The sequence below is a fragment of the Trichomycterus rosablanca genome, chromosome 7, assembly GCF_030014385.1.
Source record: "Trichomycterus rosablanca isolate fTriRos1 chromosome 7, fTriRos1.hap1, whole genome shotgun sequence".
In the NCBI taxonomy this organism is placed as follows: Eukaryota; Metazoa; Chordata; class Actinopteri; order Siluriformes; family Trichomycteridae; genus Trichomycterus; species Trichomycterus rosablanca.
The window spans coordinates 11,230,001-11,244,761 of record NC_085994.1 but is presented as its reverse complement, the minus strand read 5'-3'; the positions used below and the strand labels follow the sequence as shown (position 1 = coordinate 11,244,761).

Below are 14,761 nucleotides of genomic sequence, written 5' to 3'. Positions count from 1 at the left end.
TGTTAGTGTGTGTTGCGCTGGTTTGAGTGGACCAGACACAGCAGCACTGCTGGAGTTTTTAAATACAGTGTCTACTCACTGTCCACTCTATTAGACACTCCTACCTAGTTGGTCCACCTTGTAGATGTAGTCAGAGATGATCGCTCATCTATTGCTGCTGTTTGAGTTGGTCATCTTCTAAACCTTCATCAGTGGTCACAGGACACTGCCTACGGGGTGCTGTTGGCTGGATATATTTTTGGTTGGTGGACTATTCTCTGTCCAGCAGTGACAGTGAGGTGTTTAAAAACTCTATCAGTGCTGCTGTGTGTGATCCACTCATACCAGCACAACACACACTAACACACCACCACCATGTCAGTGTCACTGCAGTGCTGAGAATGACCCACCACCTAAATAATACCTACTCTGTAGTGGTCCTGGGAGAGTCCTGACCATTGAAGAACAGCATGAAAAGGGGCAAACAAAGCATGCAGAGAAACAGATGGACTACAGTCAGTAATTGTAGAACTACAAAGTGCTTCTATATGGTAAGTGGAGCTGATAAAATGGACAGTGAGTGTAGAAATAAGGAGGTGGTTTAAATGTTATGGTTGATTGGTGTATAATTCTATATAAATGGACATTTAGCATTAAAAATATTACATTTACATTTACAAAAGTAAAAGGTTTCTTTATGCTGACTGGTTTATTGTTACCTGAACTTTTTCTCTTGCTCTCAACACCTTTCTCTGCAGATTTCAGCAACTTGAATTTAAGAATTTAACCCCATACTAAAGAAAAAAAAAAATGCAATTAAAAAGTGCTACCCTCCCCTTTAAACGTCATTAGTGGTAACAAAGAAAACTGATAAAAAAATGACTCTCATTTCTATATCATGAAACAAAACTAATATGTACGGCATTCATGGATTTTTTCTTCTAAATCAGGCCTTATTTGATCGAAAATATACCTTGTTTGTCTATTTGGTCACTATAAAATGCACAAATTATCAGTATCAGAGCAAACTACTTAGTACACTGTAGGTCCTTTCATGAAAATGTCTATCTAAAAAGTAAGAATCTATGTAAAAGAAAGTAACACTGCTATTTACATGTTAAAACATATTTGTGGCATTAAAAAAAGGGTTAGCTACATGTTAACCAGCCCGGCATTTAAGCTTGAGTGATTCCGTTTCAGAATGTTAAGCAACATATGCAAATGTAACCTCCATGCAAAAAAAAAAAAAAAAAAAAAAAAAAAATCACATCTAAAACATGTACTGTAACAGTGTTCTCGATTCACTCGCTGCTCAATTACCATGCAGTATAACAATTATTCATACACAGTTTTAGTGAACATGTCAGATTCTTCTGTAGTGGTCTATAATTAGCAACTACAAAAGGAAAAACATAAAAATTGTGTAGCTACCGTTCTGCTTAAAGTTATCTATAATTAATGCAACACCTCGGCCTAAAAGCTAACGCAAAGTTCTAATGTGAGCACTTCATTTATCTTGCTTTTATTTATACTAAAATTAAACCTGCTCCTAAAAGATACACCTAAACCTCAATAACTTACCTATAAAACTACTCAGAGGAAATCTACTCTTCAGAGAAGTCACAGTTATGTTGTGGATGACAGTCGGATGTTCCTTTTTTGGCAGAAGGGCTGATGCATCTCAAGGAAACGGTTTGAGTTTGGTCTTTGTGCATAGTTCTACTGGAAATACTGTAATACCAAGTGCAACTATTATTTAGTCAAACAATGACTGGAATGAACTTTATCATGCACAGAAATCCTTCATCTTTATTTCTCCCTAGAAAGAAACAAAGATTGAAAGGAAACGGGACTGTCCGGAGAACGTTCGTATAAGAACTACGGTGTAGACGCAGCGTGGTAGCAGCAGTGTGTCTGGTCATCCTCATCACCTGACTGGAGTCCAATATAGGCAGCGACAATGAGATCCATCCCATGAGCCATTGCTCAAGTTAGTCCCTCTACATTCAGTGACTGAAATGAGGACAGGAGACACTGTCATTTAAAATTCTCTGATGAAGAGTCTATTCATAGCCTGTACATGTACTGACTGGAACTGAAGTCAGTCAATCTGATACTGAGATTATGCTTTATGATGAGCGATACAGGCTGCACAGTCATACACAGTTCTTTGTAGACTCATTTCTTCTTTATAATAAATGTAATTTGTTTGTTTACTAGACCAACCACCCCAAAAAACAGGACGGACATGTGAGTACTAAGATGCTTTACTGCTGCTCATCGTTATTAGGAAAGGTTATTTAGATTACTGTCAATTATTTTTCAGTCAGCTCAAGCCAATCTGACCATTCTCTGACCATCTCTTCTGTCAACAAGGCATTTCTGCCAACAGAACTGCTGATCACTTGATGTTTTTAAGTTTTCAAACCATTCTCTGCAAACTCCAGTAAATCAACAGTTTTACACTTAAACCGGCCCTATTGATATATCGTGTCAGCCATCACTAACAGAATTATTTCTATTCAGGTAGACTAGTGTGCAGTTCGAGATGGAATTTTTCAATATTCAGACATGTCATGATAGTGAAATTTCTATTTTACTCGCTAGCTAATGGCTAATTTTATGTCAGAATGTCCACCCTGTTATGGTCCACCCTGTTATAACCTAATACGTAACAGGGTGGACGTCACAGTGTATACGAGGTGCATGTTTAATTTAGCTTGACCAATATTAGTTTGGAAAAGTATAACGTCCTTTTTATAATAAAACATGAAAAACAAATTAAAACAGTGTTTCATTTTCAAAACGTATTAAGGTCCAAAAGGCACCTAATCCCAGGAATGACCCTATTGCCAAAAGACAATCTAGTGCAGCCTAATCACCTGCTAAATGTTTCATAGGTGCAAGGGATGTTTTAAATCAACAGAACTCATTTACTTCATGTCTGTTTGACCTAATAATCCCTACCCTTAATTTCTGCAATTACAAGCAGATTGTTAAAATCATGAAAAATCTGGATTCCACAGGCTCACACTGACAGCGGGTCATACCTTGGCACAGAACCTCGTTACTTCAGTAGAGTCCACACTCAATCAGGTTGTTCTTGATGATGACGTCAGTGACCGCATCAAAGACGAACTGCACGTGCTTGGTGTCGGTGGCACAGGTAAAGTGGGTGTAAATCTCCTTAGTGTCCTTCTGTCTGTTCAGATCCTCAAACTGGCACTGGATGTAGGCTGCAGCTTCTTCATACGTGTTAGAACCTGAACAAAGATCATGCAGGATCAGTTCAGACCACTCAGCCTCATAAAGCATTAATGAAGACCTGAATACTAAGTCCTGAACAAAGCTTTCATTTCTAAGTGATAATGGCTAATGACTAGGACTATGCAATATGACTCAAAAATCTCGATATGCTTTTGAGAAGTGGCGATATACGATACGACATAATGTAAACTTAAAGACAATGGCAGGCCACTGCCAGTATTTTAGCTTATATTGTTTATGTTATCTTAAAAAAAACAAAATACTGTAGTTCTGATAAATTCTGACTAATTACAGTGTTTATATTTTGTATTATTACAAGACTGTATTTGTATTAATATGTTTGTTTGATATTATTAATATTAAACAAACCAGCAGAATCTCACAATCACATTTATGTTGTCCGTTTTACTTCAAATAAACGAGCATCCATAAAATCCCGAAAACTTTTAATATTTGATATTGCTTTGCTATCATTGCAAAATAAAAGCACATGGGGTAAACAGCAGCACAGCAACCCAGATCTACCACACAGCAGCATAAAATCATAACTGCTGCTTACCTGAGCTTCTCTTCTTCAAATTGAGAACATACTGTATATCTTATATCCATGTTGTTCTATTAGGGATATAATCCACTTTTTTTCTTCTTGGAGGCCATCATGTATGTTTCCAGAATATACAAATCCATATTTAACTGTGCTTGTTCACCTAACTAATGAAAACCATTTTAGATCATTTATTCTCACGGCTTTTGCGGTAAAAAGCTGAAACTGGTAATTCGTTCACTAAGCTGTCACTTATACAACAACCAATGAAGAGAGAGATTGAAATTCCACCCAAAATCTGAATCGGAAGCTCTGATTGGTTTATACATCTGAGTCTCTTCAACAAATGAACTGCAACAGAGTGAGCAAAACAAATGAGTCTTTACCATAGATAAGAGCACAGCTCCCTGATTCGATTCCAATGAATAATTAGTTTAAAAAGAGTCGTTTCTGACTTTTTGACTCAGTGATTCAGTTTCCCTGTGTGTGGTTGCACGCATCCACCAGCTCATATGCAAAGGAAATCGTTCCACGCAGCTCTTTTTATGCTCCGTTTTAAATTTTCTCAAATGGTAACCTGTGCATTCTACACATACTTGATATATCGAATATGGTCATTTTCAACATCATGTAAAAAGTTATATTGAATATATCGATATTTGCGATATACCACCCAGCACTACTAATGACATGGCAAAAACTCATGCAAGAGTAATGTTATATCAACTTAATAATGCTAAAAAGCATTCATTTTAATTTAAAGCACCCAAAAATCCTTCATCATGTGACTTTTACCCTAAACTAAATTACCATTGTAACCACTACTGCAAACAAAATGTGCTTAAACTACGAACTGGACATGAAACATGCATGGTGGTCATGTGATCTGAAGTGCACAGAACACTACGAGGATTCTTCAAAAAGTTTCTGCACTTTTTTCTTTAACTCTATTTACTTCGAATTTAAAAAACAAATGACATAACTTTTGTACGTAGTCACCTTCTGATGCATTTTTTTTCCAGCGGTGTACCAACTTTTTAATGCCATCAGCAAAAACTGTTTTGGTTGAGCGCATAGCCACTGATGCACCACTGCTTTAACATCATCAACATATGAAAATCTTCTTCCCCTTAAAGCTTCGAGCGTCCAAAAAGATGGAAATCAGATGGCACTAAATCCAGACTATAAGCTCTCTCTCTCAGTCTCTCAGACACAAATAGTTACTACACCTCCCGTCCTCACTGTTTCCAACACAAACATAAAAGTGCGGAGACTTTTTGTCGATCCCTCGTACATGATGTAATAAATAAAACTTTTTAATGTGTTTTAATTAAAATAATTAAATATATTTTAATATATAAAAAAACTTCAACCATTTAAAAACAAAATCAGTTCGCAGCCAAATGTTTTATTCTCTTCCATTTAAGTGAGCAGTGATCCAATAGCTGAATTATCTGCAGCTCTTTCTCGCCTTGACAGTGTTATTAAAAAAGTCTCTACAGACAGATAAACCATAATAAATCCTTTATATTCACATAGACGGAGTAAAACGTTAAACAAGCCGTCAGAGAGAATCCAGGATGAAGAATGATGCCTAGTAAACATTTTTTTATTACAGCATATTGAGAAGCCATACTTCGCACTCATATTTAAAACCTGAACGTGAAGATTCACCTCTATTTTGCTAAATCGAGGCAAGCACTATTCTTTATTATTTTCTCAAATCACACAGGCAGAAAATGATCATTTTAGTAACTGTGGGAAAGGGATTCAACTTTATAACAGTTCACAGTGAACCATCTAATGCCTAGTTCACACTACACGATTTTTGCTCGGTGACTGGTCGGCGCTAGATTTGCTGGCTCAGGAACAACTCAGCGTTTGCTCGGCGATCGAAACTCTGCTCTCAATCGCTGTGTGAACTACTTAACAACTCAATCCGACGAGAGATTTCAAGCTTGCCAGATATCTGGATCTGAGTTGCCCGACTGGCAATGAGTGCTATGTCGAACAGCCAGTGAGAACGCAAGATACGGTGTGAGGGGAAACGCAGGGGAGGAGTTGTAAAAAGGTGGAACAGGTGTATAATATAGTTTATATCAGAATACATCAGCATACACACAAGTTTTACAGTATTTCTGACCTGATCGTTCTCTACAAAACACCAACGTTGCATTGCAAAGTATTTATTAACCTCCAACTCACTATAGAACAATCCATACTGTTCGCGTAGCCAAATCCACTCAGATTCATTTATTTTTTCTCCTTGATTTTATGCTGCACATCAGCGCAAAAACTTTGATCGCTCGCTACTTGTTGACGTGCATTTTTGGACGTGGTATCATTTAACCCCTCGTCACTTCTCGCGTTTCTTTTCGTGACAAAACGTAGTTCAGGAGACCAGAGAAGCTCGCCTGTGATTCCAGTTGGTGATAGATGGTGTAGTGTGAAACCCCCTATCGCCGATCAGTCGTGTAGTGTGAAAGCCACACCGACTTGAAAGACTCCCGATTACAAGAGATCCAGTCATGTAGTGTGAACTGTACAGCAACCTGACGACTTGGAAAGTGGTGTAGTGTGAACTTAGCATAAGCATAAGACTTTGTCTGAACTTCACGTATTATTTGCAAATTTTTATGTTAAAATAACTAGCACATTAATGCATTAAAAAAAAGAAAAAAGGAAAACGAGGACTAGGATTTTCATTGGCTCTAAATGCTGTATGTAACCCACAAGAATAAATATGAAAAGTACAGTCTGTACAGATGTGTGAAAACACTGTTGAAGCCAGGGTGCAAAACCAGTGCAGATCTCTGGTCTGCCTTTAATCAAGGGTCTGGGATTTGATTCAAGCAAACACGGATGTGGATTACCTGTGTAAATGTGATCTGCTCTAGAGGCCAGGAACAAAGTAATGTAATTTGTCAAATTTGGCACTTTACTTTCTGGGTTTTTACACTGGTGAGAACAGGACATTGTGAACGGCGGACAAATTACAAAGACCATATACAGTCCCGTCCACGATTATTGGCACATCTGGTAAATGAGTAAGAAATTCACCTTTTGGGACACTAAACAAACCAAAGAAAAATCAAAGAAAATTTTAATTAAACCAAAGAAAAATTTAATTAAAGCACAATTATTTGATGAAGGCATAATTGCCATTTGTACAACCACAATTTACCAGTAAAGCAGCACTTAGTCTTCTCCTAGCATACTCTGATCAACTTTAAAAAAAAAAAAAAAAAAAAAAAAGTAAAATATCAATCCAAAAATTTCTAAATAATTGGCAGTGCCTGCAGGGAGGGATGACCAGAATATGTAGGCAGGGTCTTCAAACGCTGTGCAAGGACCCTGATTGGCGGATAGAAGTGCCTGTGCAGAGTGCATAGGTGGAAAACGGTTCCGTTAAGAGCTGTGCGCGGGTCAGAGAAGGTGTGAGCAGCAATATACCCTCCTCAACTGCAAAAATTGGGGATCCCCAGCAGAGGAAGACAAATTGACTACACTAAAATTGGGAGAAATCCCTGGTTGCAGTCGAGGTGGGTATATTGCTGCTCACACCTCTTCTAACCTGCACGCAGCCCTCTGCGGAACCCTTTTTCACCCACGCATTCTGCACAGGCACCTCTCTATCTGCTAAGGGTCCTTACACAGCATTTGAAGACCCCACCCACATAGTCCGGTCATCCCGCCCTAGCAGAAACATTTCTGCTACAGGCACTGCCAATTATGCCCGCTAGATGGCGGCCAGCCGACCGATGGCCTTCTAATTTTTTTTCAATGTGAGATTGAGCTAGCTGACTGAAAAGGTGAATTTCTTATTACCCTTTTTACTAGAAGTGGCAGTGTCTGTGGAGAAAATTGTATACCAAATGTACTCGCTCTAAAATAGAACAAGAAGAATTGATGGACCAAGAAAAGAATAAAATATTGACCCATGAAAAACTAACTTCTTTGTAAATATAGGCACACCGGCTTGACTGAAATGTTTTATCCGAGCAGCTGATCAATAGCAAGCCAAGTAAAGGAACAATGCAATGCATCAAATAAATCAAAATCATAATTTCTACATTTGGAAAGATTATCTGCAAATAACACATGATCAACCATCACACACCCTCCCCCAAAAGGAGCCCAGAATCTATCCTGAGTATAGGATTACTCACCAGAGTACTCAGGGTAGCAAATGGTAAGAGGACTCTTCTTGATCTTCTCCCCAAACAGGTCCTTCTTATTGAGGAAGAGGATGATGGAAGTGTCAGTGAACCACTTGTTGTTGCAGATGCTGTCGAACAGCTTCATGCTCTCGTGCATTCGGTTCTGCAGACACAGAAAGACAGCAGATACAGATCGACTAATGCTGGAAGAAATCTAACATGCAAAATGATTTTCATTTTAACTGGAAAAGCTATTCTGCACTGCCAAGTTCCAGTCCAACAGAACTGGGAATACAAGCCAAATTCTGTGCAAAGCTTGATGTGATAACACAGCAGTTTCAAAGTAACAGAAGTGCTGCTATAACAGTCTACAGTCTGAGATTTAATCCAGTAGTGACAGATAATGTAGGGACAGGGCGGCACAGTGGCTTTGTGGCTAACACCATCACCTCACTGCAAGAAGGTCCTGTGTTCGATTCACAGGTGGAGCGATCCAGGTCATTTCTGTGTGGAGTTTGCATGTTCTCCCCGTGTCTGTGTGGGTTTCCTCCGGGTACTCCGTTTTTTCCCCCACAGTCCAAAGACATACAGTCAGGCTAATAAAAGATACTAAATTGCCCCTTGGTATAAGTGTGTGTGTGAAGTGTCTGATATAACTATCTAGTTATATCTATCTAGTATTGACCAGCCTGCATGGGTGAGTGTGCCCTGTGATGGATTGGTGACCTGTTCAGGGTGTTCTCTATTTTTCATCCAGTGATTGGTACCCACCGCGACCCTGAATTTAATGAAACGGTGGTAAAACTGACAAAATGTAACTGTATTTTATAGTAATGCTTTTTATTGTTAATGGGGGATGTATGTTTGGCTTGCTAACTGTGCCTCGGATATGCAACATTGTTTGTCCAATTCACCTCACTTGCATGTCTTTGGACTGTGGGAGGAAACCGGAGCACCCAGAGTAAACCCACACAGACACGGAGAGAACAAGCAAACTCCGTACAGAAAGGACCCAGACCACTCCACCTGGGGATCGAACCCAGGACCTTCTTGCCAGATATGCAATATAAAGGACCTGATATGCATTTACATTTTCGGCATTTAGCAGACACCTTTATCCAAAGCCACTTACAGTACCGTGACAGTATACAGACTAAGCAATTGAGGGTTAAGGGCCTTGCTCAAGGGCCCAACAGCAGCAACCTGGCAGTGGTAGGGCTTGAATCAGTGACCTTTTGATTACTAGTCCAGTATCTTAACCACTAGGCTACAATGTCCCACCTCAGTTAATTTTAATAGTTTAATAATAGAATAGTTAAAATGCTAGGTTACAGCTCCAGCCCGACCAGACCGACTTCACAAAGCAATGTGAATATAACGTTTCTAGTCTGACTGGGCTTTAAAACTGATGCCAGGTTTTCCTATTGCCAGATGGATGACAAGCTGTAATTTTACTCATGAGACTATTTTTCAGGAACATAAATTATTTATGTAATGAATTATTTATTTCGTTCATGTCACATATGCACAACGAGAGCGAATTACCATACGACACACTGTGTATTTGTGCAAGAATGTGCCAAATGTAAATTTAAATTTAGTTTTAATTCCCTTATCAGACACTGACTGACACCTATGGGATGAGAACTCTTTAAAGTTCCTTTAGGACGCTTTTGTCCAATATGTCTAGTGAAAAGATTGCAGTATTCTATACGCCATACAGCCGTGGGTCCTGTAGAGCAGGCGTTTTCAACCTTTTGGGACATGCGCCCCCTTCCGTGTGCCGACCCTGAACGTATGCCCCCCCAACCCAAACCCCACCCCAAACCCCACTCCCCCAATTTTGCTATTTTGAAATATTTACTTTGAAAAGATAGAACAGCCCTACCTATCCATTCAATGCAGCGGCTGAGCCTGTTTCTGTGAGCGCATTATAGAAATTCTTGGTTCAATTTCAGTTACAACTAGCTGTAAATTGTAAGCTGTACTTGCTTTTGATGTAGATGAGAGCAGAAAATGTTAATTCACAGAGCCAAATAGAGTCAAAAGCACATCAATTGCTAAGTTCGCTAGTTCAGGATACTCTGCTTTGACTGACAGAAAACTCAGGTGAGCAAACTTTTAGCTCCACGGACAGAACGAGTCTGACTCGGCTACTGCTCTGCGGTAATAGGCAACTTAATTAAGCCTACAACCTGTCACACAAACGTTCCAGCAGGACTAATCAAATAAGCCTCCTGTCGGTGAAAAATGAATTGTTTCAGTTTTAGAAGAAACCCCCCCGCCAGCTCTTAGATCAGGTGTCTAAAATGTCACAGGATTAAACTATAGCTGCCGCACCATCTCCTCATCCTCAGCCAGCACCAAGTCGTAATCACTGAGGGCCACGCAGAAGATGATGGCGGTGACGCCTTCGAAACAGTGAATCCATTTCTTTCTCTCAGAGCGCTGACCACCCACGTCAAACATCCTGTTCACAAACACACCCAGATATCAGTTTACAGTCACCAGAAGGGTTACATACATGAGAAGTAAAAAGGTTTACAAAGGAATTTACTCACTTAAAGTAGAGCTCTTTGAAGGTAAAGTGAGTCTCCACAATGCCAGTGGTTTTGACACGAGTTCTCAGCACATCTTGCTGTGTGGGTATGTAGCCCTGCTGTGATATCCGCTCCAGATCGTTCAGATAACTGTGAAAGACAATAAAAGTGGCATGAGCATCAAAATGTAGCAAAAGAGAGCACTTATCAGCTTTAAAAAAACTAAATATGGTAATGATTAAATTCCTTTCCTTTTTATTTTTGGTAAACATTCAATTATTTGTTCTTTCATCTACTTTTCCTGTCACACGGAGTACTTTTAGCAGACTACTCACTCTGTTCTGAATCTAAAGTATTTCCTTTGTTTGAACACGTTAATAGGCGTCTTTGTACTTTATTACTGAGTACTACAGTGTTGTCTCTTTTCTGATTTATTCTGTTTTCCCATATTTGTCACAATCATTTTAGTTTTTTAAACCACATTTAACATAGAACCTAAGAAAACACAATGTAACAATGTATTTAATGATATTTCATATTATTAAAGGAAAATAAATTATATTTCCAACCTAACGGAAAAATGCTGCACCGGGTGGAAACCCACATGTATACACAGAGAAAACATGCAAACTCCACAAGGAGAGGACCCTGGATGTCCAGCTGGGAAATTTTTAATGCATTTTCTCACATTTTTCTCCCAATATAGCATAGTCAATTCATCCTCCGTGGCTGGGGATCCCTGATTGCAGTCGAGGTGGGTATATTGCTGCTCACGCCTCTTCAGACTCGCGCACAGCCCTTAGCGGAACCCTTTTTCACCCATGCATTCTGCACAGGTGCCTATCTGTCTGCCAATCAGGGTCCTTACACAGCGTTTGAAGAACCCACCAACATAGTCCGGTCAACCCACCAACATAGTCCGGTCATCCCGCCCTAGCAGAAACGTGTCTGCTGCAGGCACCGCCAATTATGCCCGCTAGATGGTGCCCAGCCGACCGATGGCAGAGCTGAGTTTGGAACCAAAGAGTTCAGAATCTCGGCGCTAGTGTGCTAGCGGAATATCCCGCTGTGCCACCTGGGTGCCTCTGGGGAATTTTTCTTGCCCTTCTTGCTGTGAGGCAACAGCACAACTCACTGTGCCACAGCAGTAAGTCCTTAATACAGCAGGTCTGTGGTGGGTGGATGGATGGGTGGGTGTATTGTGGGTGGATAGATGGGTGGGTTTGTGGGTGGGTCGATGGATGGATAAGTGGGTGGGTGTATGGTTGGATGGATGGGTGGATAGATGGATGAGTGGGTGGGTGGATGGTTGTATTGTGGGTGGGTGGATGGATGGATGGGTGGGTTTGTGGGTGGGTGGATGGATGGGTGGGTTTGTGGGTGGGTGGATGAATGGATGGGTGGATAGATGGATGAGTGGAAGGGTGGATGGGTGTATTGTGGGTGGGTTTGTGGGTGGGTGGATGGATACGTGGGTGGATGGGTGGATACGTGGGTGGACGGATGGATGGATGAGTGGGTGGGTGGATAGATGAGTGGGTGGATGGATGGATGGGTGGGGGGTTTGTGGGTGGGTGGATGGATGGATACGTGGATGGATGGATGGATGGGTGGATACGTGGGTGGATGGATGGGTGGATGGATGGGTGGATACGTGGGTGGATGGATGGATGGATGGAAAAGGCACAGTGTGTGTTAAATATAATTCAACATGTGTGGAATTTATTATATATTTAAAAAAATAAACCAACTAACTGATTAATAAAGAAATCAACATTTTAATCAACAATGAAAATCATGAGATGCAGAACTACTGTCAATAACGAATAAAATCTAAATGTATTAAACTATTTAAACTATTAATTTGGAGCTGCTCTCAGGGTCACGACAATATCAGCTACATGAGCAATACTCACTTAAAATCTTTAAATAAGATGCACTGTATGGTAGTGGAACAAAGCTCATATCTAGCTAACAGTCTTAATAAAAGATGACTTGCTTAACAGTTAAATAACATACAATGTTCCTTATAAACCAACACCTACACCTACTAAAGCAACAACAATTACTTATGTAATTGACAAGACAAAACACTTAGAAGCAACTAACCCAAAAGTGCTGAGACAGTGTAAAAGGCAAGTGTAATGAACACTGGGATGCTCGACGTAAGATGGCATGACTACACACTGGCCAATCTCGCAACTTCCCGCAGACAGACAGGGTTCCAAAATAAAGATTTACTGTGCACACAGACTATTATTTTTGCAATCTTTCTGACTTAAACTCAGCATGGGAGTGTAAGGAAATAATGTATCAGTAGTTAGAACTAATACCCTCTCTGATTATCATCACTGGAAACATTTCTGTATTATTCAAACCGCAATCCAGGGCAAGAAAAAAGCAGCTGGCAGAGACAGGACTGAATAAGGAAAGAGAAGAGGCCTGGAATGCAGCTTGGAAAGCTCACTTCCCCCTTTAGAGCAGCTAAGTGAAGTCTCTGCCGTTATTAAACGAATGCACTTAAGAGAACAAGACGGAGCCTGTCCCAGTCGACCTGATAAACTTCTCACAGACTAGAGCTGTGTCTCAACTTAATAGGAGTTAAAACCTTTACCTTACATTAGTTTGCATAGGAATTTCACTTTAACCAGTCATGGTTTCTTTTATTTAAAAATAACTCTTAATTCAGGGTGTTATGATCGAGCAGCTGCTGAACTAATCACCATTACAATTCCTGGATGGATGGATGGATGGATGGATGGATGGATGGATGGATAGATAGATAGATATAACTACTGTGCAATAATTAGTTTAACAGATGTACATGCATTTAAACAATCCAATAATGAAGAAAACACATGTAACATGAGTCTGTAATGGGGTTTTTCCTCAGTAATGTCATTACATGACTTTTGTTCTCAGTTTGAAACCTCTTCCCACCAATGTAAATGGTTTCAAGGCTAATGCTCTTATATAACAAGGTCTTTATTGATAGATAGACAAACAGACAGACAAATAGATAGATAGATAGATAGATAGATAGATAGATAGATAGATAGATAGATAGATAGATAGATAGATAGATAGATAGATAGATAGATAGATAGAGGAAGATAGGTAGGCAGGTAGGTAGACAGATAGATAGATAGACAGATAGATAGACAGATAGATAGATAGATAGATAGATAGATAGATAGATAGATAGATAGATAGATAGATAGATAGATAGATAGGTAGGTAGGTAGGTAGGTAGGTAGGTAGGTAGGTAGACAGACAGACAGACAGACAGACAGACAGACAGACAGAAGGATAGAGATCGGTAGGGTAGATAGATAGATAGATTGATAGATAGATAGATAGATAGATAGATAGATAGATAGATAGATAGATAGATAGATAGATAGATAGATAGATAGATAGATAGATAGACAGACACGAAGATAGGAAGGTAGGTAGATAGACAGACATATAAGATTCAGGCTTCAGTAGCTAGTTACATGGATCAAAAGTAATAGCGCACACTATAAAGATTAACAGTATACAAACAAGTACCTGCAAGTACCTTGTAACAATTCTGTAATTCCAATCATTTTGTAATATTAAAAACTGTAACATTTTGGGTGTAGTAAGCACTTTGGGACACAGTATTTAATTCTTGTGTTAAGATTTGCCATACTACCTGGGTAAGAAAGGCAGAAATGACGGACTAAATAAAATAACATCACAACTGATATACTTTTACACTACTTTTGCAGAGTTTGGTATCATGTCGTTTAAAAGGCACTAAGCTTTAGCCATGGATAGACAATTACCAAACAGCAGAAAGTAAAGTAATTGCATTGAGTAAACACTGAGTTGGGGATACAGGTATCACCAACTTCCAAAGTTCCCTTACTCCACCTTGCTTTATTGAAAAAACAACATTAACGCCTGTTATTGCTAATCAAAAGAAATCCAAAGAGGATTTTTATTTATATAAAAATACCCAGCTGCTATTGAGGCAGCTCAATATTCAAACTCAATAGTGAAACTACCCTGTACACACATTATTCCTACAGGCTGTTTTCTTCTCATATAATTTCTGTTTTTTTACTGTATGTTAGCATTATTTCATGTTTTAATGCTCATTTCCAGCTTATGAATGGTGTCACAGGGTTGCTTTCTCCTTCAGGGAAACCTGTATTGGACTAAAATTATAGTAAAACCACCATTAGCGTAATAAATCTGAATACTGATTTTACTTTAACAGAAAATGCTGTTTGGACCATCAG

General features: G+C 39.4%; 1 protein-coding gene across 2 annotated transcripts in view; it reads right to left on the bottom strand.

The window, feature by feature from the left end:
• Positions 1 to 1,508: 1,508 nt before the first annotated feature.
• gnai3 (guanine nucleotide binding protein (G protein), alpha inhibiting activity polypeptide 3) overlaps positions 1,509 to 14,761 on the bottom strand; it is a 66,939-nt gene continuing 53,686 nt past the window's right edge. For both annotated transcript variants that reach the window (XM_062998977.1, XM_062998976.1), the window contains 5 exons: positions 10,512 to 10,640; positions 10,291 to 10,420; positions 7,960 to 8,113; positions 3,030 to 3,242; positions 1,509 to 1,992 (listed from right to left, as the gene is read on the bottom strand). In XM_062998977.1, the coding sequence (XP_062855047.1) occupies positions 3,052 to 3,242; positions 7,960 to 8,113; positions 10,291 to 10,420; positions 10,512 to 10,640 (604 nt within the window). In that variant the 3' untranslated portion in view covers positions 1,509 to 1,992; positions 3,030 to 3,051. The remainder of the gene's footprint in view (positions 1,993 to 3,029; positions 3,243 to 7,959; positions 8,114 to 10,290; positions 10,421 to 10,511; positions 10,641 to 14,761) is intronic.